The sequence below is a fragment of the Mobula birostris genome, chromosome 10 (assembly GCF_030028105.1).
Source record: "Mobula birostris isolate sMobBir1 chromosome 10, sMobBir1.hap1, whole genome shotgun sequence".
Lineage (NCBI taxonomy): Eukaryota > Metazoa > Chordata > Chondrichthyes > Myliobatiformes > Myliobatidae > Mobula > Mobula birostris.
In genome coordinates this window covers 127,508,354-127,534,138 of record NC_092379.1, presented here as the reverse complement: position 1 = coordinate 127,534,138, position 25,785 = coordinate 127,508,354, and the positions used below count along the sequence as shown (strand labels likewise).

The 25,785-nt window shown below is 42.0% G+C and overlaps 1 protein-coding gene across 1 annotated transcript in view; it reads right to left on the bottom strand.

Moving 5' to 3' along the window:
* LOC140204321 (phosphatidylinositol 3,4,5-trisphosphate 5-phosphatase 2A-like) overlaps nucleotides 1–25,785 on the bottom strand; it is a 163,369-nt gene that overhangs the window by 63,690 nt on the left and 73,894 nt on the right. Inside the window, exons 4-10 of the mRNA XM_072270942.1 lie at nucleotides 24,372–24,516; nucleotides 23,784–23,910; nucleotides 14,783–14,914; nucleotides 10,924–11,008; nucleotides 8,189–8,281; nucleotides 2,038–2,157; nucleotides 71–185 (exon numbers count right to left, since the gene is read on the bottom strand). Coding sequence (XP_072127043.1) covers nucleotides 71–185; nucleotides 2,038–2,157; nucleotides 8,189–8,281; nucleotides 10,924–11,008; nucleotides 14,783–14,914; nucleotides 23,784–23,910; nucleotides 24,372–24,516 — 817 coding nt within the window. The remainder of the gene's footprint in view (nucleotides 1–70; nucleotides 186–2,037; nucleotides 2,158–8,188; nucleotides 8,282–10,923; nucleotides 11,009–14,782; nucleotides 14,915–23,783; nucleotides 23,911–24,371; nucleotides 24,517–25,785) is intronic.

The window sequence follows — 25,785 nt, the reverse complement described above, 5'->3', positions numbered from 1 at the left end:
CATACAAACAGAAGCGCCAAATGTATGAAATGCAATGCAACAGTATTCACACATGCTGAATTCTCCTCACTTTTATCGTAAGAGATGGATTCCTCAGGTGAACCAGTCGCTTTCTTTGAGATTTGCAGTTTGCCTCCGTCCACATCAACACTCAATGTATATTTCTGGGTCTTTCCCAATTTTACCTGAAGAGAAAAGAGAAAGATAATTTTTTACCAAGCAATAACTTTAGCAGAAATAATACAAAAAAAGCTGGGAATACCCAGCAGGTCTTTCAGTATCTGTAGAGGAAGTTTAAGTTTTAACATTCCACAATGATGACTGTCTATCAGAACTAGAAAAGGTTAAAAAAGTACAGTACACCTACTCTAAGGCGAAAAGCAAAGAAAGAGACAATGAAGACCAAGAGAACGTCTGCTTTAGACTGATGATAAAAAAAGACATGGTTATGCTGCCTGTGAGTGAAGGTGAAGGCATGGTAATTACTTTTGGGGATATACAATCAAAGAAGATGAATGAGAACAGAGGAGGGTGAATAAGCAGCATTGGAGCTGTGTAATACAAATTATTGTCAATGGTGGAAATCAGAAATAATACTGAAAGAGTCTGACAGCATGAGAGGGGGAGAGAGGGGGGAGAGGGGAGGGGGGAGAGGAGAGGGGGGAAAGGGAGTGGGAGAGGGAGAGGGAGGGGAGGGGGAGAGGGAGATGAAGAGGGGGAAGGGAGGGGGAGGGACAGGGAGAGATCCTTACTGTTGAATACACTTCTTTTTGTGTATGAAAGATTGCCATTTGGTACGACATTAAGCGGCTTGTTATTGTTTTTTATTACATGTGGATTTATTTCTTTATTCTTTAAGGAAGATACAGTGGGAAATTAACAGGGAATAAACTTTTGGAAAATAAACAGGGATATATAAAATACAAAGTAGGGGTACAAAAATGTGCATAATCTTGGGCAATACCTGTTCATTTACTGTACACCCCCGCAATTCCTATTGATGTGGGATACAACAAGGACATCTGGTTCCTCTTTATATCGAGTGGATAATACCTGCCTTAGTTGTCACCAAGCTGTTTATGGAGGGATGGTTCTGGATAGCATTGAAGGAATATGAGGTTCAGTTCGCCTACTATATTAGCAACCAAAGGAATAACATGTGGAGGATAGAGAGACGGAGAAACAATCTCCTTCTGAACAGCTGCTTTTCTCAGCAAGTTCCTTCCAAACAGCCTTGCTTCATGTTGTGCTGATTTCATTTCTGGGATAGGGTCATCTTTGGGAAGGCCAGTGGTTGTAGCATAGATGTTAGCGCAATGTTTTACGGCGCTATCTGTAAGAGTGGGGTTCAATACCTTCTACTGTCTGTAAAGAGTTTGTACTTTCTTCCCATTACCTTATGTATTTTCTCCACTGTGCTCTAGTTTCTTCCACATTCCAATTAGAGTGATCGAGCCGTGGGCGTGCAATGTTGGCACCAGAAATATAGTGACACTTGTGGGCTGACCCAAGCATGATCCTTTCTGATTTGATTTGACACAAACGATGCATGTGACTATGTTTTGATGTACATGTGACAAATAATGCTAACCTTTAATTACTTTACCTTGGCAAAGGTGTTGGTGAGCCATCCTCATGAAAAGTGACCCGAAATATCAAGTCTTTATTCATTTCCATAGATGGACCTACTGAGACCCTCCACCATTTTGTGTGTGTTGTTCTGAATTTCCAGCATCTGGAGACTTTCTTGTGTTAGTGAAGTGTTTCTGATATCTTTCTGGTTTAACATAGGGCCCATGATGGGCCACTTCAGAGGGCAGTTAAGTGTTAGTCATATTGATGTGAATGAGGTCACTTTTTGACCACACCAAGTGAAGGGAATTGTTTCCTTCTGTGAAGGAAATCGGTGAACTAAATGAGTTTCCTGGTCACCATTGCAATGACAGTTCGGCCTTTGGTGAGTGACTGGGGTAAAATCACTCCAAAGTAATCCCTTGCTACAAAGTAAAAGACAACACAGCAAAAGTCATCTTTTACCTCAAAGCTCTGTATTGGGATAGGTTTACATGAATTCCGTCCGCTGTTTTCCGAGGATGTGAAAAGAGCAGGTAATTCCACCTTCTGTGTGATTGCCATGTGCTGCAACCCCTTCACAACCTGTCAATATATTGACCACAATACATGGAAATTACTTAAACCTTACAAACAGAATGCAGTCAAGCATTTCCTCCCCTTCTGTATTTAATTGATGATACAATCCATAGAACTTTCTTGGTATCAGTCAAGAAGGAAAATCTGTTGGAAGGATAGTTAAAGGAGCTGAAGATTGGGTGGCATGATGGAGGGGTTATACAGACTAGTTCCAAAATCCAATCTCCCATTGACATTTTAACTCCAGATACAGTCTTGCTCCCCCTGCGCTTTTTCCTTACATTCATTCCCTCAGTACCAATGATTACTCAACTGAACTATTGTATACACTTAGGAAGTATCAAGTAATGAAATTAACCCAAAATGTGTTGTTTCCCTGTAAATAAATTTAACCAATTTATGTATTTTCTTCAGGAAAATCAGCTTGCTCACCATAGGTGGCTTTCATTTGGCTCAAATCCCACACTACACAGGCGACTCCTAATATCCAGAGTAATTACAGATAGATCAGATTCCTTCTTCCTTCATCTTCAGCCTTAAGACCAGAAAACCACAAGACTATAAGACATAGGAGCAGAGGTAAACCACTCAGCCCATCGAGTCTGCTCCACCATTCCATCACAGCTGACTCATTATCCCTCTCAACCCCATTCTCCTGCCATCTTCATGTAATCTTTGATGTTCAGACTATCAACCTCCACTTTAAATATACTCAAAGACTTGGCCTCCACAGCCATCCATGGCAATGAATTCCACTGATTCATCACCCTCTGGCTAAAGAAATTCCTCCTCATCTCTGTTCTAAATGGATGCCCCTCTATTCTGAGGCTGATCTCTCTGATCTTAGACTTCCCCAATATAGGAAACATCCTCTTGATATCCACTCTGTCTGGGCCTTTCGGTATTGGATATGCTTCAGTGAGATCCTCTCTCATTTTTCTAAACACCAGTGAGTACAGGCCCAGAGCCAGCAAATGTCCACATTCCCAGAATCATTCTCGTGAACCTCCTCCAGACCATCTTCAATGCAAGCACACCTTTTCTTAGATAAGGGGCCCAAAACTGCTCACAGTGCTCTGAGTATGGGTCTAACAAATGCATTATAAAGTCACAACATTAATTTCTTGCTCTTATATTCTTGCACTCTCGAAATGAATGCTAACATTGTAGTTGCCTTCCTTACCACAGACTCAACCTGAAAGTTAACCTTTAGGGAATCCTGCATGAGGACTCCCAAGTCACTTTGCACCTCTGATTTTTGAATTTTCTTCCTGTTTAGAAAATAGTCTATGTCTTTATTTCTTCTACCAAATTGTATGGCCATACACTTTCCTCCAGCATATTGCATCTCCCACTTCTTTACCTATTTTCTTAATCTGTCCAAGTCCTTCTACAGACTCCCTGCTTCATCAACACCACCTGTCCCTCCATCTATATTTGCATCATCTGCAAACTTGGCCACAAAACCCATCATTTCTGTAATCCGAATCATTGACATATAATGTGAAAAGAAGCAGTCGCAATAGCAACCCCTGTGGAACACCACAAGTCACCGGCAGCCAACCAGAATAGGTCGCCTTTATTCACATTCTTTGCCTCCTGCCAGTCAGCCAATCTGTCCATGCTGGTATCTTCCCTGTAATATCATGAACTCGTATCTTGTTAAGCAGCCTCATGTGTGACACCTTGTTGAAGGCCTTTTGAAAATTCAAGTAAACCACATCAACTGACTCCTCTTTGTCTATCCTGCCTGTTATTTCCTCAAAAAATTCCGACAGATTTGTCAGGCAAGAATTCTCCTTAAGGAAACTATGTTGACACTGACCTATTTTATCATATAGCCTCAAGTCCCCAAAACCTTATCTTTAATAATGGACTCCAGCATCTTCCAACAACTGAAGTCAGGTGAATCGGCCCATAATTTCCTTCCTTCTGGCTCCTTCCCTTCTTAAAGAGTAGAATAATACTTGCAATTCTTCAGCCCTCCAGAACCATTCCAGAACCTAGTACATCTTAAAAGATCATTAACAAAGCCTGCATAATCCCTTCAGCTACCACTTTCAGAACCCTGGGTTGTAGTTCATCTTGGCTGTATGACTTATCTACCTTCAGGCTTTTCAGCTTCCCAAGCATTTTCTCCTAACATAACACTTTCAGTCCTGTATTCAGCCTGCTTTCAATTTGTCAGGCCAGACAGCATCTCTAGGAAGAGGTACAGTCGACGTTTTGGGCCTAAACCCTTCGTCAGGACTAACTGAAAGGACAGCTAGTTTTTCACATTGTTTGTGAGTGGTTTGGATAATGGAATCGATGGCTTTGTGGCAAAGTCTGCAGTTGATATGAAGACAGGTGGAGGGATAGCTGGTGCTGAGGAAGTAATGTGTTTGCAGAAGGACTTAAACATAGAAACATAGAAAACCTACAGTACATTACAGGCCCTTTGGCCCATGATGCTGTGCCGAACCTGTACTTACTTTAGAAACTACCTTGGGATACTCATAGCCCTCTATTTTTCTAAGCTCCATATACTTATCCAGGAGCCTCTTAAAAGAGCCTATCGTATCTGCCTCCACCGCAGTTGCCGGCAGCCCATTCCACGCACTCACCACTCTCTGCGTAAAAAACTTACCCCTGATATCTCCTCTGTACCTACTTCCAAGCACCTTAAAACTGTGCCCTCTCGTGCTAGCCATTTCAGCCCTGGGAAAAAGCCTCTGACTATCCACATGATCAATGCCTCTCATCATCTTATACACAAATTGACAAATGTTGTAGACAAATTGAAAGAATGGGTAAAAAAAAAGTGGCAGATAGAATATAGTATTGGGAAATATATGATAATGCGTTTTGGTAAAAGAAACAATAGGGCGGACTATTCTCTAAATGGGGAGAAAGTTCAAACATCAGAGGTCCAGAGAGACTTAAGAGTTCTTGTGCAAGACTCCTAAAAGGTTAATATACAGGTTGATTCTGTGGTAAAGAAGACAAATGCAATGTTGGCACTTATTTCAAGGGGAATAGAATATAAAAACAAGGAGATGATGCGGAGGCTTTATGAAACACTAGTCAGGCTACACTTGGAGTATTGACAAAAGTTTTGGGCCCCATATCTCAGAAAGGACGTATTATCATTGCAGAGCATCCAGAGCACGTCCACGCAGATGATTCCAGGAATGAAGGGGTTAACATATGAAAAGTACTTGGCACCTTTGGGCCTATTCTCACTGTAATTTTGAAGATTGTGGGGGGATCTCATTGAAACCTACCGAATGTTGAAAGGATTAGATAAGGTGCTTATGGAGAGGATGTTTCCTGTAGTGGGGGTATCCAGAACTGAAGGGCACAGTCTCAAAATTAAGGAGTGACCCTTCAGAACGGAAGTAAGGAGGATTTTTTTTTAGCCAGAGAGTAGTGAATCTTTGGAATGCTCTGCCGCAGACAGCTGTGGAGGCCAAGACTGTTGGTGTACTTAAAGTGAAAATTGATAGTTTCCTGATTGGTCAGGGCTTCAAAGGTTATAGTGAGAAAGCAGATGCATGAGGCTGAGTGGGAACTGGGATCCGCCATTATGGAATGGTGGAGCAGGCTCGATGGGCTGAATGACCTAATTCTGCTCCTGTGCCTTCTGATTTTATGATGTTAACTCATCCCACTGACTGCAATGTTGCCCTTTCACCTGCCTGTCCTTCCTCACCGCCTCTCTAAACAATGCATTGACTTGTATACCAACTGCTCCATCCTCAGTCCTATTATTCCAGTTCCCACCTCCCTCGCCCTGCCAAATCAGTTTAAACCCTCCCCAGCAGCTTTAGAAAACCTGCTCACAAGTATGTTCGCCCTTTTCCTCTTCCAACTATCACCCCCCTGCTTCTCACTCCTTCCCCACTCCCCCACCCAACAACCTTCCCCCTCAACTGGTTTCACCTCTCACCTACCAGTTTATACTCCTTGTCCTCCCTCCACTTTCTTATTCCAACTTCTTTCCCACTCCTTTCCAGCCCTGATGAATGATCCTGGCCTGAAATATTGACTGTCTACATATATCCCACCTTACTTGCTGAGCTCCTCCAGCATTTTTGTGTGTTGCTACAGATAGTCAAAAGTAGTTACTTAACATTACTACCCACTGACACCAACTTCCAAACCTTTGTCTTCCTTTATCCTTATAATATTATCTAGTTTGATATGTCAGCTTGGATTGTCTACCCTCCTGCTTAGGACCCCTGCAGTCTGAAATCAGCTGCAGAATTTTTAGCTCTCTTATCACCGGTCTGGAATTCCCTATGTAAAATATTTTATCTTGCTACAGGCATCTCCAACTTGATAACCATCCCCCAAACAAACCATATTTTGATCAACAACACACATCAAAGTTGCTGGTGAACGCAGCAGGCCAGGCAGCATCTGTAGGAAGAGGTGCAGTCGACATTTCAGGCCGAGACCCTTCGTCAGGACTAACTGAAGGAAGAGTGAGTAAGGGATTTGAAAGTTGGAGGGGGAGGGGGGGATCCAAAATGATAGGAGAAGACAGGAGGGGGAGGGATGGAGCCAAGAGCTGGACAGGTGATTGGCAAAAGGGGATACGAGAGGATCATGGGACAGGAGGTCCGGGAAGAAAGACGGGGGGGGGGGTACCCAGAGGATGGGCAAGAGGTATATTCAGAGGGACAGAGGGAGAAAAAGGAGAGTGAGAGAAAGAATGTGTGCATAAAAATAAGTAACAGATGGGGTACGAGGGGGAGGTGGGGCCTAGCGGAAGTTAGAGAAGTCAATGTTCATGCCATCAGGTTGGAGGCTACCCAGACGGAATACAAGGTGCTGTTCCTCCAACCTGAGCGTGGCTTCATCTTTACAGTAGAGGAGGCCGTGGATAGACATGTCAGAATGGGAATGGGATATTTGATCATTCTGCCTACTTATTCATTGTCTGTCTTTCTCTGCAGTCTACCAGACTTAGTGTTTAGTTGATGTTATGGCCATAAGGTTTGAGGTGCCAAATAACTAGGCGGTGGCAGATTCTGTGTTGTGAGCTGAGTTCTGTAATGTTCAGCATCACGTAGTTGTCCTACCAACTAGAAATATCACTCCTAGTTTGACATTACTAAGATATGGTTCCATATGAATAATTTTCAAAGAATCATCTTGCATAAAGTCATTTCCGTTTTCATTTGCTAACTAATACACAAACTGGTGATGCAAAGATTATATTGCATCATTATCAACATATGTAATACAAAAATATCTCCTTCTTGGCTCTCCTTACAACCCAGGCAACAAACGGTCTGCCAGAGGAACTCAGAGGGTTGAGCAGCATCTTTGGTGGAAGAGGAACTGTTGATACCTTGGGTCATCTGGAACAGTATCCTTGACAATTCCTTTCCCCCACAGATGCTGCTTGACCAACTTAGTTCCTCCAGTAGATTGTCCCAAATTTCAGTCTCTTGTGTCTCCAAAGCAAAAATAATTTCCTATTCACTTTAAAGGATCTGCCTTTGTTGAGAAATACCTGTAGAATCCATTACAGATTACAATTTAATCCATATCCCATTATGTCCTCTTCAAAGCAGCCTGCAAATTAACATCTGTTCTGTTTTGTCCTTGACTTAGTCTCATCATAGTCACATCAAGTCCTATCATAGTCTCAATCTATTTTCTACAGACCTACCATTGTTTTCTGAACTGTTGTTACCCTCTTCCCTTTACTCCATCAATACCAGTCAGAAGTTCACCCTTCTTACTTGTACTGCCCTTCTAATTTCCTTCTTCCATTCTATCTGAGGTAAAGTTTGGTCATTTCTCTCATCTCACCATTGACTTGCCAACTTTCCTCTTTTTACATTAAATGCAACACAAGTTTTTTTTAATTAATGTAATTGAACTTAGTACTAGATCAAGGACTGCACTCAACCTCAGTCCTCACAGGCAGAAGATCAAAGAGTTATTGATCCTAATCGCCAGGATTAAATGGTTTAGTACAATAACCCTCTGAAGTATTCACGAGCTCCAAAAGGCACAAAGGTAGAAAAAGGAACTGTACCCGTTCTTCTACAGAAGAAAGCAGATTTCCCAGAATCTTAATTTTGTTGATGATGCCTTCAAGCTCACTGACATTGTTTGGGCTGAGAGGTTCCTGCCAAAATACAAATGAAAAGATATTAACATTGGGGCTGAAAAGGAATGTTGATTTACAAAGTTTCTCTTCTTGTGGTAAAAAGAACCACATGCAGTAGTATGGTCCTATAATAGTCAGCAAAACCAAATGGTTATGAAAATTTCAATGGTTCACTACTGCTCTTCAACTAAAGACAGAAACAAAGATAAACCCCCAAAACTTGTCCTAGATTTCAGTCAAGTTACAAACTGTACCATAATTACTCATTAGAACCTTACCTAGTGGGCCATAGCTCAAATAACGACGAGTTATTTTACAGGAAGGAGATTTATTTTTATTTATTTGGAGATATAGCTTGGAATAGGCTTTTCTAACCCTTTGAGCTGTGTCACCAGCAACCCTCCCTAATTTAACCCTAACCTAATCGTGTAACAATTTACTGACCAATTAACCCACTAACTGATAAGTCTTTGGACTGTGAAAAGAAACCAGAGCACCCAGCAGAAACCCACGCATTCCACAGTGAGGATGTACAAACTCCTTACAGAGGACACTGGAATTCACCTCTGAACTTTGATGCCCTGAGCTGTAATAGGATTGCACTAACCACAGCCCCACTGTTGGAGATAGAGCTTAGGGATATGATTTCATGACAAAAGCTTTTCCCCCTTTGTCAACAATATAAAACCCCCCGTCATTGACCAGGAAATGGTGCTGATGCATATGCTCCTGACTACACCAAAAGTGTTGAGGTTGAGCTGGGTAAAAGCTTCCAGTTCCCAGGCATGAATATCAGCACCTGCCTGTCCTGGTCCCACCATGTTGATGTCATGGGCAAGAAAGCTCACCAATGGTTCTACTTCCTCAGGAAGCCAAAACTTTTACAGGTCTTATCAATGCACCAAAGAAAACATTTTATCTGGATGCTTGGTATGGTAACTGCTCTTCACAAGACTGCAGAAGTTGCAGACACAACTCAGCACATCATGGAAGGCAGACTCCCCTCAATGGATTCTCTCTGTAACTCCTCACTGCCTCAGTGAAGCCGCTAGCATATTCAAAGACCCTACCTCCCTGTATGTTCTTTCTTCTCGCATTTTCCATCAGACAGAAGATGCACAACCCCAAAAACAAATACCACCGGACTCAAGGACCGCTTTAGTCCTGCTGCTATCACACATTTCAACAAAGCTCTTGTATGATAAGATGGACTCTTGACCTCACAATCTACCCTGTTACAACCTTGCATTTTATTAATTATCTGCATTGAACTTGTTTTGTAGTATTTACATTTTATTCTGCATTGTTATGGTTTTACCTGGTTCTGCCTCAATGTTGTGAAATGATTTGACCTTTTTACTGTACCTTGGTGCATATGTCATAATAAACCAATATCAATCTTTCAGTTTTGACAATGTTTCAGCTGACCATTAGGGATGAGCATTGGCGACATCCAATACCCATTCTATGTGCTCGCTTCCTATTTTATCTTCTAGACAGCATAGTTTTAATTTGATCGTATCTGGAGACACCCGGCATGAAAATACTTTCCATTGTCTATATGTTTTTTTCTGCTCATCAGGATTAGAACATTAAATAGAAGAACCACCGCATTCCTGATGGTTCTGATGAAGGGTCTCAGCCCAAAATGTCAACTGTTTATTCCCCTTCATAGATGCTGCCTGGCCTGCTGAGTTCAGCCAGCATTTTGTGTGTGTTACTCTGGATTTCCAGCACCTGCAGAACCTCTTCTGTTTGTAAATTCTGCTCTACTTCCAAAAAATTCATTCAACTCATGTCCATAATTTCAATGGATGCAAATTTCAGAAGCAGAGTAAATCAGACAGACATTGGTGTCTGTATATAATAGTTAAATGCTTGTATTTGTCCTAAATTCCTAGACCTATGAATCGAATCTAAGCAGATCCCCTTTTTATTTTGGTACCAGCAAGTATATGGAGGGTCAATCCCATTCCTAATTAAGTCCCTATAGAGAGGCTCTGAGAAGATTGTGTGCCCACTTACACTGACTTCACATTATGTGGGCCTAGCATGACATAATCAATTTGCAGCACTCAAAATACAGCAAGTGATCCCTTATCTCCAAAGAAATCAAGTGGTTGACTGGCCCTTCGGTGGAATTCACAGGAGGCTCATTCAGCTCCCAGTAACTGCGGCTTCCCAAGTGAGCTTGCAAAGTCCATCTCAATATGATGCAGTGGGTGATTCTTGGAAGGTGCTCAGTGAGAAATCTTCCCACGAGCAGAATCTAAGAGGGTAAAATACCAACAAAACTAACTCAACCATCACCAACCCCACTCTATTTCAACCAAAATAAGGGTTTCTATCTTTCTGATTCCAAGGACTTTGGAAAACTTCAGTGTCTGGGATTACACATTAAGTAGTCACATGGAAGAAGCCCTAAATGTCACTTGAGTTGCTGCCTCAGGGAATAAAGCAATCTAGGACAATGTAGAAGCTATGTAAGCAACACACAAAAAAAATGCTGGTGGAACGCAGCAGTCCAGGCAGCATCTATAGGAAGTGGTACAGTCAACATTTCGGGCCAGGACCCTTCGTCAGGACTAACTTTGTTTCCATGTACATATGACCAAAAAATCTGAATCTGAACATGAGTTTGAATTGGATTAATATCTTACCTCTTTTCTGGATGTGTTGCTTGGAGTATTGACATTGAACACGTGCACTAACATGTCAAGGTTGTTAGACACAAGGTCCATTTCCCTGTTGATGGCAGCAAAGAAATGAACTGGTGAAGTTAGATATAGGCAAAAGGCAGAGTTACTTCTGAAATAAAATTTTGCTGTTCTAACATAAATGTATTAGCCTCAGGCCCTGAAATCCTTGAAAGGAAAATCTTCACTAGAAGGGAGATCAAGTCAACCAGCAGGGCTGTAGCTGAGGCAGCAGAGAAAGGATCAGCATGGGTGTGGACCAGATATGTCCAGAGGGGCAGATAGTCAGACAGTGTATACATATCTTGCAAATCCTTCAGTAGTTGCATAGACACCTGAAGAGCAGACTATCTGTTGGATGGAAGTGACCAACAACTCTGATAGAGGCAGATGCCAAGTTTTTAAGCTCACCAGTGGGAGGTGGTGCTTTAGCACTGCTGGCCCACCACCTCGACGGAGTCTTGATCATAAGCGGGCCGAAACTCCTGAAGACAGGTGGCGGATCAACTGATGATCCCACTGGTGATAGCACAGGACAGTTAACATCTTAGTCCATGTGTATTTTGTAACTCTTTTTGATCATATTAAAAATAATTGATTAGACTGTGAAATGATTCCCTTAATTTCAAATGCATCCTGCGTAAATTTAAAATAGAATCACTAATGTGATGTTGGCAATCATTTCTGAAAAGAATTACAGCTATTCACCCAATAATCCCAGATTTATGTGGCTCTTCTACCACTCTGGGACATACCGAGTGGCAGATACAATACATCTGATACTCTGCTCCATCACTGGAAGTCAATAGACTCTAGCCTGCAGCCGAATCCTCAGTTTTGCACTTTAGTCCTGCCCTATGACTCGAGACAACATTCACTAGAACATAGAACAAAGAACAGTACAGGCCCTTCGGCCCACAATGTTGTGCAGCCCTTTATCCTACTCCAAGGTCAATCTAACCCCTCCTTCCCACATACCTCTTCATTTTTCTTTCATCCAAGATTTTAAGAATCTCTTAGAAGTCCCTACTGTATCTGTCTCTACCACCACCATTGGCAGTGTATTTCATATACTTAGCACTCAGTGTGTAAAAAACCTACATCAGACTGATCCCTATATTTTCTCCAATCACCTTGAAGTATGTCCTCTCATATTAGCTATTGTTGCCCTAGGAATAAAGACACTGGCTGTATCTCTATGGGAATTGTCGGCTATCGTGTATAGAAATACCAAGTGATTTTTCAACAAAATTTTTCTTCTGTTCAATGTTTTTTAAATTTATAGCTCTTTAATTTTCTTTCTAGATTTTGTTTAATGTTTTATTTGCTTTCTTCATTCCAATCAGCTTTATTATATTCCTAATTGTAAAAATTGTGTAATTGGGTAGTGGCTCCATATGTCACTACTACAGGGTGTAACGACCCTGCCCTACACAAGTCCCGGGCTCAGCTGGCTCCGGCTGACAGTACCCGGTCTGGGCCCCTATCCAGGGTTACGGATCCCACTGCCTTGTGGGTATCTTCGAGAGAAGAGAAGGCTAAGGAGTAAACCCTATACAAATCTGGAGCGGAGCCCCTAAGGCGGTTGGATGACGTACCACGTCACCTCCCGGCAGCTCCTGCAGCCAAACTGATGCCAAATGTACTGCTTCGCAATCCTTTGGACCACATCTGCGAGGCCGAAAGGGGGATTTTGATGTCTGAGTAGTCCAGGATCTCCATATTCATCGCCCAGGACTGCAACCCGGAGAAAACCAGGCTCATCCATTGTCTACTTAGACAGACAAAGCCATTAATTAACTAATTAATTGATTAATGAATTGTAAAAATGCCTCCCAGATTTTGACACAAGAAAAAGTTCCTTCCCCAATTTTACTTCCCACTGAAGACTTTCTGGGAGTGTCCTGTACACTAAGCTGTTTACCTCTGAAGCCTTATTTTACCATACCATTTGACTTGAAAGTATGAGAATCAGTGAGATCGATTACATTGTGCCCATGGAAATGTGGGCAGGAAGGGACCATAGATGAAATTCTTCGGCAGTGGGTCCAGTTCAAGATAATTCACTTGAATAACTGTAGACTAGCTGCAAAGCAGGTGTTGGATTTTCAGATTAAAAGTAAACTTAGCCAAGTCTGTTTATCTTAGGATAGAAATACCCTCAATGAGGGAGAGTAACAACAATCACAAATGGTTTCTCATATTTAATTAGTGATGCCCATTTGTAAACAGGCAAGCAGAATGATTAGTCTTGTCTTTATCAATGAGATAGGAATCCCTAAGGATTTGATAAAAGAAAAAATCATCAACTAACAGGAGTTTCCAGCCTTTTTATCCCACAGACCACTACCACTAACTGAGGAGTTTGTGGACCCCAGGTTGGGAAACTCTGAGCTAGAAGCAGCAATTCTGTTTCTCTCTTCACAGGTTTAGCCTGAACTCCCAGCATTTCCTGTTTAGAACTTGTATCAAAAGTTCCGGTGCTGACTGATTAGATATGCTGAAGCACAAAACTCAAGGAATACATAGGACATAGACTGCTGGAAATAGACAGCAGCTCTACCATCCTTTAGAGAAGACAATTTGCTGCATTTATCCAATCCAATCTTATACTGAACATATACCCACCATGTCACTCTCTAACTTGGATTTACAATCCATTGGGTTGAAGAAAAATTAGGGATAGCCAATAAAATCTGGCCTTGCTATGTGAAATAGGAGCACAGTTAGGCGACTTGGCTCATTGTCTGCTCTAGCATGCGATCATGGTTGTTTTTTCTTTCAGCCCCATTCTCCTGCTCCTCCATGTGACTCTTAACCTCCTTACTAATCAAGAACATATAAATCTCTGCCTTAGATACACCCAGTGACATGGCCTCCACAGCACTCTGTGGCAAGAAATTCCACAGATTCACCACCCATAGCTGAAGGAATGGTCAGTAATGCCGACATCCCAAAAATGAATATAAAATAAAGGCAAATCATCATTTGAAAGGAAATGAAGCCAACATTTCACTAATGACTCTCTGCAAGACCTACATTCTAGTCAATGATCTATGTCCAGATAATCAATCCATCTTTTCTCCTTGGACCAGCTGATACTTTCCAGCATTTTATGTCCTTTTTTCAGGAACACGGAATCAAGGATCCTTAACAAGGATTTCAGGGCATTTAAAGATGTTGAGCTTTTTTAAAAAAAATTTGGGCCTATCCCATCAAATCAGTAGAATTCCATTTCATCGTATTTCACTTCATTAATAATGTGGTGTCTAGGGAGGGGTAGCATCTCTGGTAGGGGGGCCTGCCGTGCCCTTTTTTTAGGACAGCTCGTCCACCTTTGGTCCCCACCTGGCACTCAGCTCTCACCTGTGGCTCCAAATAGCTGTAGCACGCGCAGCGGCCACACCCCGGCAAACCGTCTCGGCAGACGGGTCAAACCAAGTGAGAGTAGCCGACGGGTCCTCGACCCTCGGTGAAGTAAGGGATTTGCCTATCCTAGCGTGTGCAGTCTGGCCCTGGCAGATGGAGCAGAGGAGACCAATTAATGGTCCAACGGTCAAGAAGGCAGGCCAGCAGGCGTTGGTGGAGCGCTGAGAGAATGACAAGGCACTCAGACATCCTGCTCATCCTCAGCAAGAGGTGGTGATCTCTTTAAACTCACCCGGCAGTAGGCAAAGGCAAACCACTGCTGTGACCTGCCGAGAACATGACTTCCCAATATGTCAGAGCGGCATGGAGGGAAATTGTCCGCCAGCTGGTATTTTCAGATGCGACCTAAAGCCAGGAAATAATGCAGGATACGCAGCTTCCTGCCAGACTGTACCTGTCTAGGTCTTTGCAGAACCTCACCAGGCTCTTGTTGAGATGTGACAGAGTTGTGGTTCCTGAACTAATGGCATCAAGATCCTTCTGAAGATTTGTCTTCAAGTAGTCGTTCACCAAAGCAGCATAATCACTAAATAGACAGTGCACAAGGGAATTATATAAATGCATAGTCTACAGAATGCAAAAGAAAGGAAAACATGCCCTTCAAAGCTCTGATTAGTTAATAAAACATTTTCAATATTTCCACAATTAGAACTGCAAATAATATTCAAGCAATTGTGATCAGTGGGCATTTATATGTTCAGTGCTCCAACAATTATTCAGTGTGGGCAGAAGTTTAAGTCACTTCAATAATATACACACATTGGCCACTTTATTAGGTACACCTCTACACCAGCTCATTAATGCAAATACCTAATCTTAAAAATATAAAAACATGTAGGCATGATCAAGAGTTTCAGATGTTGTTCAGACCAAAGATCAGAATGGGAAATAAATGTAATCTAAGTGACTTTAAATTTGGGATGATTTGGGATGACCAGACAGGGTAGTTTGAGTATCACGGAAACAGCTGATCTCCTGGGATTTTCACAACAGTCTCTAGAATTTACAGAGAATGGTGAGAAAAACAAAATTTTAAAAAAAATCAATGACTGGCAGTTCTGTGGGTGAAAAAATCTTTAATAAGAGAGGTCAGAGGAGAATGGCCAGATTGGGATTAGTTCAAGCTGACAGGATGGCAACAAGAATTTAGATAGCCACTCATTATAGCAGTGGTGTGCAGAAGAGCATCCCTGAACCCACAAAACTTTGAACCTTGAAGTGGATGGGTTATGGCAGCAGAAGACCACAGAAATCCATTCAGTGGCCACTTCAGTAGGTACGGGTGGGGCCTGATAAAGTGGCTACTGAATGCAGATGGATCAAGGCATCATTTATTTTGAACACAAGAGATTCTGCAGATACTGGAAATCAAGAGCAACACACACAAAATGTTGGAGCAGCTCAACAGGCCCGGCAGCATCTATGGAAATGAATAAACGGTCAACATTTTGGGTCGAGACCCTTCATGTGTACTGGAAAGAAAGGACGAAGATGCCAGAATTAGGAGGTGGGTGGAGGGGAAGGACGAAAAACTAGAAGGTGATAGATGAAGCCAGATGGGCGGGGGAGGGGCATGAAGTAAGAAGCTGGAGGAAGATAGGTGAAAAGGTAAAGGGCTGGAGAAGAAGGAATCTGATCAGAGAGGACAGTGGACCATAGGAGAAAGGGTAGGAGGAGAGGTGATAGGCAGGTGTGGAGAAGAGGTAAGAGGCCAGCATGGGAAATTGAAGAAGAGTGAATGGGGAGGGGGTAAAAGTTACTGGAAGTTGGAGAAATCAATATTCATGCTGAAAGGTTGGAGGCTACCTCAACAGAGTGTGAGGTGTTGTTCCTCCAACCTAAAAAAGGCCTCATCATGGCAGAAGAGAGGCCAGGGACTGACATATCGGAATAGAAATGAGCATAGAAATTAAAATGGTTGGCTACTGGAAAATCCTGCTTTCTGCAGATGGAGCAGAGGTGCTCGACAAAGCAGTCCCTCATTCTATGTCGGGTGTCACCATTGTGAAGGAGGCCGCATTGGGAGGACCAGATCCAGTAGACGAGCCCAACAGGCTCTCAGGTGAAGAGTCGCCTCACCTGGAAGGATTGGTTGGGGCTCTGAATGGAGGTGAGGGAAGATGTGAATGGTTTTTGTTTTAATTTGTTTTATTTTTCAAGGAGTCAAAACACCCACATACTGCAGAAAGATTAAAGCTTAAAGCCATATTTTCCTTTCACTCCATATCTGTGCTCCCCTGCTCTTAGGTCAGGTTTTTTTCCCCCCTAAATGTTCATCAGCTTAAACAAACTGTTTAAAACATGCAGTTTCTTCTCTACCCCAGGATGAGCTTCAAACTTCATGTTCTTCCTCCACAGATGTTTCATATGTGTGTATTGCAATTTGCTTCCAACATTTACAGTAGATCCAATGAAGTCAATGCAAATAGACTTCAAATTACCAAATATATTGCATGTTCAACAATATACAGGATAATGGCACACTTCTATTTACTTAACTGTGGAACTCTGCTGTGAAAATCATTATTCTTATAGATTTGATTCCTCTCATATATTTCTGTTAATTTCTCCTCCACAATGTTGAGCGAGTATCAAAGACCGTAACACTGTTTGCTGAAACATCTAGCATGCCATTTCCCACAGTAAGAACTTCCCCCTAAAAAAACATTCTTGTCTTCAAATCCATCTAGTCTTTCTGTATCCTGCTTCTACACTTTCCCCTAGAGTTATATTCCTTCCTGTTTATTCCTTAGATTATGCAAAATTACTAGGACAGTAAAAAATCTTAACCATGGAAGGGGCAGATTAATCAAGGACATTGAACAAGAATTTTTTTAAAGAAATTCCTTGTCTCCCTCCTTTTTGAGGTGATGAAAATGGACCCTATATGGGGACAGAATACTTGATGGATTCTAGCAGTATTTTTGACAAGATCCTAAATGGCAGACAAATTAAAAAGCTAAAAACCCATGAGGTCTAAATAACAAATGGAATTAAAAATTGGCTGTGCAGCAGGAAGCAAAGGAGGAATGTCAACACTTACACTTGAGCTTGATTCCAATAGATTTACCGCAGACCTGGTTGTTGACTATTTACAGCATAGATTCATGAATTAAATTCAAATTGTGTGTGACATGATAAAGAAGTTTTCAATGATCCAGAAATTAGAGTTGTGGTAAACAGGAAAAAAGGAAATCCTTCATAAAGTCATTCAGTCATATATCATAGAAACAGGAACTCTAGACCAGGGGTCCCCAACCATTTTTTGCACAGTGGACCAGTTTAATATTGACAATATTCTTGCCAACCAGCTGACTTGGGGGGAGGGCAGTGTTAAACATGACCGGAATATAGGTGATAAGTCAACTATAAGTCGCTTATAAGTGGCTAATACACTCAATTTTGTTTCTAAAGGGGATTATCTAACAAATTTAATATTAAACACACAGCGCATATTTTCCTCGCATGAATGTAGTGATAAGTCAATTATAACAGTGGTCCTGTTTTAATTGGTTTTATTTTTCAAGGAGTCAAAACACCCACATACTGCAGAAAGATTAAAGCTTAAAGCCATATTTTCATATCGACAATTGCCTCTGATCTGGGCCGACATTTACGTGCCCGGCAGCACCTAATTAATTAGTTTGTTCATTTCGGCTTTTTTCTTAAAGATGTGCTGGGTGCGTTCCGGCTACCGCTGTACCGCTACATTCTTCGTGGCCCGGAGGTTGGGAACCACTGAATTATAAGTCACTTATAGGTCAATAGCATCATAAGATTTTAAGTAACGTTTGGATATTAAACACACAGCACATATTTTCCTCGAATGAACATTGCAACACACCAATATCGCTGAATCAGTGGGAGCCCTGGGCTTGTTTTCCCGCAACAAGACGGTACCATCGAGGAGTGATGGGAGACAGCGATATTCGAAGGGGGTTCCTTATGTCCAGTCTATTCTGCAATTTAGTTTTCATTGCATTCATTACAGAAAACTTCGCTTCGCAGCGATATGATGTTGAAAACAGAAGCAATGTTTTCAGTGCTTTTGTGGCTATCTCAGGATATCCAGCCTTGACTTTGATCTAGAATGCTGGCAGAGATGATATGTCAAACATACTTTTCAGTCCACTGTCATTTGCAAGCTCGAGGAGTTGATCTTTTTCCCGCGCTGACATGGAAGATTCACCAGAAACATTCACAAATAGGTCACAGACCCATTCCTTCGCACGTCTTGGGTCACTGATGACCTCGCGTGCGTTAAAGTTCAACAGTGGGCGTGACAGGGAATGAGGAAAGGTGCAGCTGACTTATATAATTTCATATCGTAAAATCATATCGTTTCCTCATGGGCCGGTAGCACATGCTTTGCTGCCTGGTACCAGTCCGCGGCCCGGTGGTTGGGGACCACTGCTCTAGACCACTGAATCTTCACTGACTATCAAGCACCAAATTTTATCTATTTTATTTTATTTTATTTATTTAGTGATACTTCGCAGAGCAGGCCTTTCAGGCCCTTTGAGCCTTGCTCCCTCAGCAACTCCACAACCCCAATTAACCCTAACCTAATCATGGAACAAACAAGAGAAAATCTGCCGATGCTGGAAATCTGAGCAACACACACAAAATGCTGGAGGAACTCAGCAGGCCAGGCAGCATCTATGGGAAAAAAGTACAGTCAACATTTCAGGCCAAAACTCTTTGGTAGGACTGGAGAAAAAGTGCTGAGGAGTAGATTTGAAAGGTGGGGGAAGAGGAGAGATAAACAACAGGCAATAGGTGAAAACTGGAGGGGAAGACTTGAAGCAAAGAGCTAGTAAGTTGATTGGTGAAAGAGACAGAAGGCCATGGAAGGAAGAAGAAAGGGGGGGAGGAGCACCAGAGGGAGGTGATGGGCAAACAAGGATCTAACATGAGAAAGGGACAAAGGGATGCCTTCACCATTTCCCATTCCTTTGTCCCTTTCTCATGTTAACTCCTTGCCTGCCATCGCCTCCCTCTGGTGCTCCTTCCCCACCCCCCCGCCATTCTTCTTTCTTCCATGGCCTTCTGTCTCTTTCACCAATCACCTTCCTAGCTCTTTGCTTCATCCCTCTCCCTCCAAGTTTCACCTATTGCCTGACATTTCTCTCTCCCCTCCCCCTACCTTTCACATCTACTCCTCAGCTTTTTTCCTCCAATCCTACCGAAAGGCTTTGGCCCAAAGTGTTGACTGTACTTTTTTTCCATAGATGCTGCCTGGCCTGCTGAGATCCTCCAGCATTTTGAGTGTGTTGCTCTTATCAAGGAACAACTTACAATTACCGATTAATTTTTTCACTGATTTTTTAAAATTAAATTTCCAATAATCCCACACTAATTCCATTGGATTCTTCCCAGATTCTACCACTCATGTACACACATAGCATAAATAGTGGTGGCCAATTAACATGCCAGCCCATGCATCTTCTGATGTGGGAGGAAATCCAAGGGGTCACAGGAAGAGTTGCAAACCCCAGACAGACCACAAGCTATTCTACTGGTTGCACGTTTGACTGCAGGAGGATACTACTGAATTGGCCAATTAGACAAAAAAAAATGGTGCCAAAGGAAAAGAGAGAGCTGATGCATTGGAAAGGAGTGCAAGTGTACATGGGAAGATAATGAGAGGGACCTTGCTGTATAGTACTGTACAAACGTCTTAGGCATGCCAGGTTTGTTACTATGGTTTCAAATGGTATATTCTCTACAGCGACCTTATCTCAACATCAATGAGGCTGTCTGGGATTTCCTGGAAGACAAAAGCGAGCAAGACAGCCAATGTCTGCAGAAGAACTGGGGCAAGTTCTCCAAGATGCTTGGAACACCCTACCAGCTGATTTTCTTATAAAACTGCATGGCAGTATACTGTACCTAAAATAATTGATGTAGTTTTAAAAGCAAAGGGAGGTCAAACCAACAATTGTTTTGATTTTATTTTTTACTGTTTACTGCTGTCATAGTAATTTTTTGATATTTAGAAACATCTTATTTCATTATTTTGAAAGCATCTTTGCTTCACAGAATAGTTTAACATGTGCCTAAGACTTTTGCAAGTACTGTATATCATTGCAAGACAAATCAATTAAGCAGTTAAAAGGCAACTATTAGGTGAGGTTTACGGTTTGAAACAGGAAGATAATATTAGAGCAGTGTACAGTATTTAGACCACAGTTTGAAACTGCATTTAGTTCTGGTTGCCACATAACAGGAAAGATGTGTGACTTACTAGAGTGTTGCCAGGACTGGAAATATTTAGCTCTGAGGAAGGATTTGTTAAGCTAATACTGTTTATTTTGAAATAAAAGATACTGGGGAGAGTGAGATAACATTTTGAAAAGGCTAGAATAAATAGGAAAGATCTAAAACCAAAGGTATTAGTAGAATGAGTAGAGTGAAGACAAGGATATCTTTTCATCCATAAGAGTAGGTGTTTAGAGTCTACTGCATGAAATGTGCTAGAGGCAGAAACATCATCAGCCGTTGGATGTCTTAGAACATAGGACATTACAGTAGAATACAGGTCCTTCAGCGCATGGTGTGCTGCGGACCTTTTAACCTACTCTAAGACCAATCTAACTATTCCCTCTTACTTAACTCTCCATTTTTCTACATTGGTGTGCCTTTCTAAAAGTTTCTTAAATGCCCCTAATGTATCTACCTCTATCATTACCTCTGCCAGGTCTTTTTAAATTCACAGTAAGTGCTGGTAAATGGCATTAATCTGGACAGTGGTTCCACAACCGTCAGGCATGATATACTGCATGACTTCCTATATCATCATGGAGTCCAATTCCACGCTGATTAGTTTTCTCCATTCGTTTATGTATGTCTGGTGCCTTGCCAATGGGTTTCCATTATCTCTACACTCATTGCTCTTCCTCTATTTACCAGGACTGTTACTCCTTCAAGGTTTGGCCATCATAATCTTCCCTTTGGAAATTCCTGATAACTACTGATTACATCTCAATTCGAAGATTTCATGTCTTTCCTTACAACATGTGCTGAACTAACTGCATTAGCACTGTACATCCATTATAAGACAAGGATGACATAAGTCACTCTTCAGCCCAGGGGTTCACAACCTTTTTTATGCCATGGTCCAATAACATTAGTGAAGGTGTCCGTGAACCCTAGGTTAGGAACCCCTGCTTCAGCCCATGTTCACACTCAGCAGAATGCAAGAATTTAAATTGTAGTTTTTGAAATATATATTCCTATTCTTCTCATGATCCTCAGATATATGCTACCATTTCCCAATAATTAGTCCTCAATTAGCCTATTTCCTCTGATATTTATCTTTTATTTATCATTTCTTCTCCTCGTTGCCTGTTTGCATGAATACAGTAGGAATTGAATATTCATAACCATTTTCACAACTCCCTTATCACTCCTTCCAGATTTCAAAATTCACATTTACTAATTATAATTGTACAGCCCATCCACGGGCCATGAATACCTCAGTTATGGACAGTCTTATGTATGAAAGAGCTCAGATAACATCAATGAATTCAAAACTCTGACACACTGGAAGTATAAAAGCTTGATCCTATGGATTGCAATTCCTCTCTACTGATCATTAGTAATTGTTCTTTCCTATCATTCACCTGTTGCCATTCATTCAGGTACTGTGGAGGTATGGGGTTAGCATATCGTGTACTTTTTGTGCACTTTCTGACTTAAGGACAAAACCATAGAACGTAGTACTGCACAGGAACAGGCTCATCATCCCACAATATTGTGCTGAACTGATTAAATTAGTAATCAAATTTCCAACTGAACTAATCCTTTCATTTCCTGTGCATTCCTGTGCTATCTAAGAGCCCCTCCAAATGCCCCTGTCATATTTGCCTCCATCAGCACCCAGGCAGCACATACTGGGCATCCACCCCTCTCTGTGTAAAAAAATTTGCCCCACTCATTTTCCTTTTAACCTACTTCCTCTCACATTAAATGCATGCTCTCTAGTATTAGACCCTTCAACCTTGGGTAAAAGATCTGGCTATCTAGCCGATTTTGAGACTTATAGACCTATGGATATGCTGTTGCCAGCACTCTTGACGTGTGTTGGCAACAGCACATGATGAACGTTGAGCTCTATAACGACCTACTGATGCTCACCACTAAAATCGAGGCGAGAAGACTGCAACTAGCGGGGCACTGTGTACACCACCCTGAGCTACCTGCCAGCCTAGTCATCATATGGGAGTCCAAGCATGGGAGGATGAACCCTGGGTGCCCTCCCAAGACTATGGTCAACACGCTCCTAGAAGACAGCGGCGCGGCTAATGTAGATGAACTGAATACACTGATGAGGGAGAGGGAGAAGTGGAGAGTCCGTCATAGTGCCCGACGCCGGCCCCCTAGGCCTGAGTCGATGTAGTAGTAGTAGTAGACTTATGGATTAAATGGACAGGGATGCCTGGGACAGCACAGTAGGGCTGTGATTAGCGTAAAGATTTACAGTGCCAACAGGCTGGGTTCTAATCCAACTGCTGTCTGTACAGAGTTTGTACATTCTCTCTGTGATTGTGTGGATTTCCACTTTGTGCTCCAGTTTCCTCCCACATTCCAAAGCCGTAAGGGTTGGTAAATTGTGGACATGATGTGTTGATGCTGGAAGGATGGCAACACTGGCAGGCTGCCCCCAGCACATCCTGGGACAGTGTTGGTTGTTGACACAAACAACACACTTCATTTTATCAACACAAATCAAAGTTGCTGGTGAACACAGCAGGCCAGGCAGCATCTCTAGGAAGAGGTACAGTCGACGTTTCGGGCAGAGACACTTCGTGAGGACTGACGTCTTCATTTTACCTTTTGATGTTTTGATGTGCATGTGACAAGTAAAGCTAATCTTTACTTTAGCAGTACTTGTTATTATCTGGGGACAGCCTCCTTGAACATGTAGGATATTTTTCTGTTAATATTAAATGATTTTCAGATTCACTTTTATTGTCACCAAGTTTCTTTCCATGTCTCTACCTTAGTCTCCTCCAGAACTTTCTGCATTAGATTTATTATATCCATCAATCAACTATATTCTGTATTTAGATGTTAATTTGTTTCTTACAGTTTCAGTTTTTCTTTAGTTGACTTTCTTTAAACCTCACAATAATTTCACTGCTTATTGGCTGGCTTCCATGTACTCTAATCCAAATTGGTAAGCTTTCATTGCAATATGGAGCATAATGCATCATGAAATTATTTCAGCGATCCCAAATTTCATTTTTCACACCGATTTATTTTGTTACCAGGGTATCACTTCTCCCCTTGCTTAAAGCAGGGCACATTAACAGACACTATTCTCTCTGTGTTAAGCCAGAAGTGTTTTTATTTCAAATCTCAACACTGAAAATACTTTGTAAGAAAAATACCTTTTCAAAGATCCCTCCTGCAAACGTTCCTGCAGTTGTTGAACTATCATGTTCCCTGCCTCGGAGGCAGTGGTGATGGAAGCACTGAATGGACGAGGTGGCAAGGCTGGCTTCTCATCCTCACCATCTGCAAGGGAAAGGAGAACTGCATAATGTCCGGCAGCCATGATCTGTGTGAGTGAGGAAGCTGTTGGAAACAACAGCCAGAACAACATGCATAGTCATACCACTCTGCAATTCCTGAAAAAAGGCATTTGTATTATGAACCTATTCACACTATTTATCTGCTAAAAAATGTCATATATTTATTCCATACCATACACCTTCTTCACCACTCCGTCTACCAGTGTTGTCACTTTCAGGAAACTATGTACTTGAACTCCAAGGTCTCACTGTTCAATAACACTTCCCGGGGGCTTACATCACCCATGTTATCAAATCATAAGACCACAAAACTATAGGAGTGGAATTAGGCCCCTCAGACCATTGAGTCTGCTCTGCCGTCAAATCATAACTTTTTTTTCATTCAACCCCATCCTCCCGCCTTCTCCCAGGCTCATTCATTAATGATTGCTGACAAAGGACCACCTGACAAATCATCTATGATCTCTTTCTCATTTTCTCTCTCCACGGGATATTGCAATGGTGTCACCAGTCCTTGGTATGGTTGCTGGTAATTTAACATCAGATCCATGAGGCATGAGAACTTCTTCACTGGAACCCCTTTCTCAGTCTGCAATAAAGCACAATCACAAGAGACCATTGAGAAAACTGACTTCTGAGATTTCTGAACTCAAACCATTATTTTCTGTAAAAATTTGCATCAGTTAGAGGTAAGGAAAGATTAGCTTTATTTGGCACATGTAGTTCGAACGTCAGGACACACAGTGAATGTATTGTTTGCATCAGCGACCAACACAGTCTGAAGATGTCCTGGGGACAGCCCGCAAGTGTTACCATGCTTCCACCACCAACATAGCATGTCCACAACTTACTAACCGTAACTCATACATCTTTGGAATATGGGAGGAAACCAGAGCACCCAGAGGAAACCCACGCAGTCATTGTGAGAACCTACAAACTCCTTTCAGAGAGCAACAGAATTGAACACTGATTGCTGGCACTGTAATAGTGATTTGCTAACTGCTACATTACCATGCTGCCCTTTGTTTGGCTCACAGTAACCCTTTAGTATATCATCCATGTGCCAGGTCCTGTCAGGGATCAGTAACCTACCTTTTCTGTATCCTTACTCACGTCCCAATACATTGTAAATCTGTGTGTGTGTTCAGATAGGATATTTTTCCCCTCACAGATGTGTGTGTAACGCCCTGGTAAAGGTTTTACTGCTAGTGTTGTAGGGTATTTCATGTCATGGTCTTTCAGTAGAAGCAGCATTTGGGCTGCTGTTAGAGATAAGGGATGCTTTGGAATGCAGGCCATCCAGTCAGGAGAGTGGAACGGGGAGAAGGTTCTAGAGAGGCTGGGGAGGACTGCTTTGTGACTGACACTGGCAGTGGGTTTTTGTCTTTTGGTTCAGCGGGGGATGAAGAGAGAAGACGCTGGAGAGAATCAGTCATAGGATTCGATCTGATGGGAAAATGCAATTCGATGGAGCCAAGGTGCGGAGGTTTACCGAGGCTTGGTGAAAATGGCTTTTGGCAGATTTGAGCTCCAAGCTGTGAACATTTGACTGTTTCATTATAATGGGCCCTTTTGTTTATTTTCTTTCGTTTCTTTACTAACTCTTTGATTAAGTTAACATTCACAAATATGTTTTATAATTGCATGAAGAGTGCGATCCGTTATTTCATGCCGACGAGCTCTTGCAGGGCAGTAAATCACACAGCATTCACAAAAACTGGGGATGGGTGGGCAAGACATTCTAACCCCACGGATTTGGCGGGATCAAAGTCGTATACACCCTAGATATACGAAGCTGGAGAAAAGTGGGTTTTCTCGGCTCTAAGTCTGGTGGCTGTTAGCGAGGGGCTAACAAGCT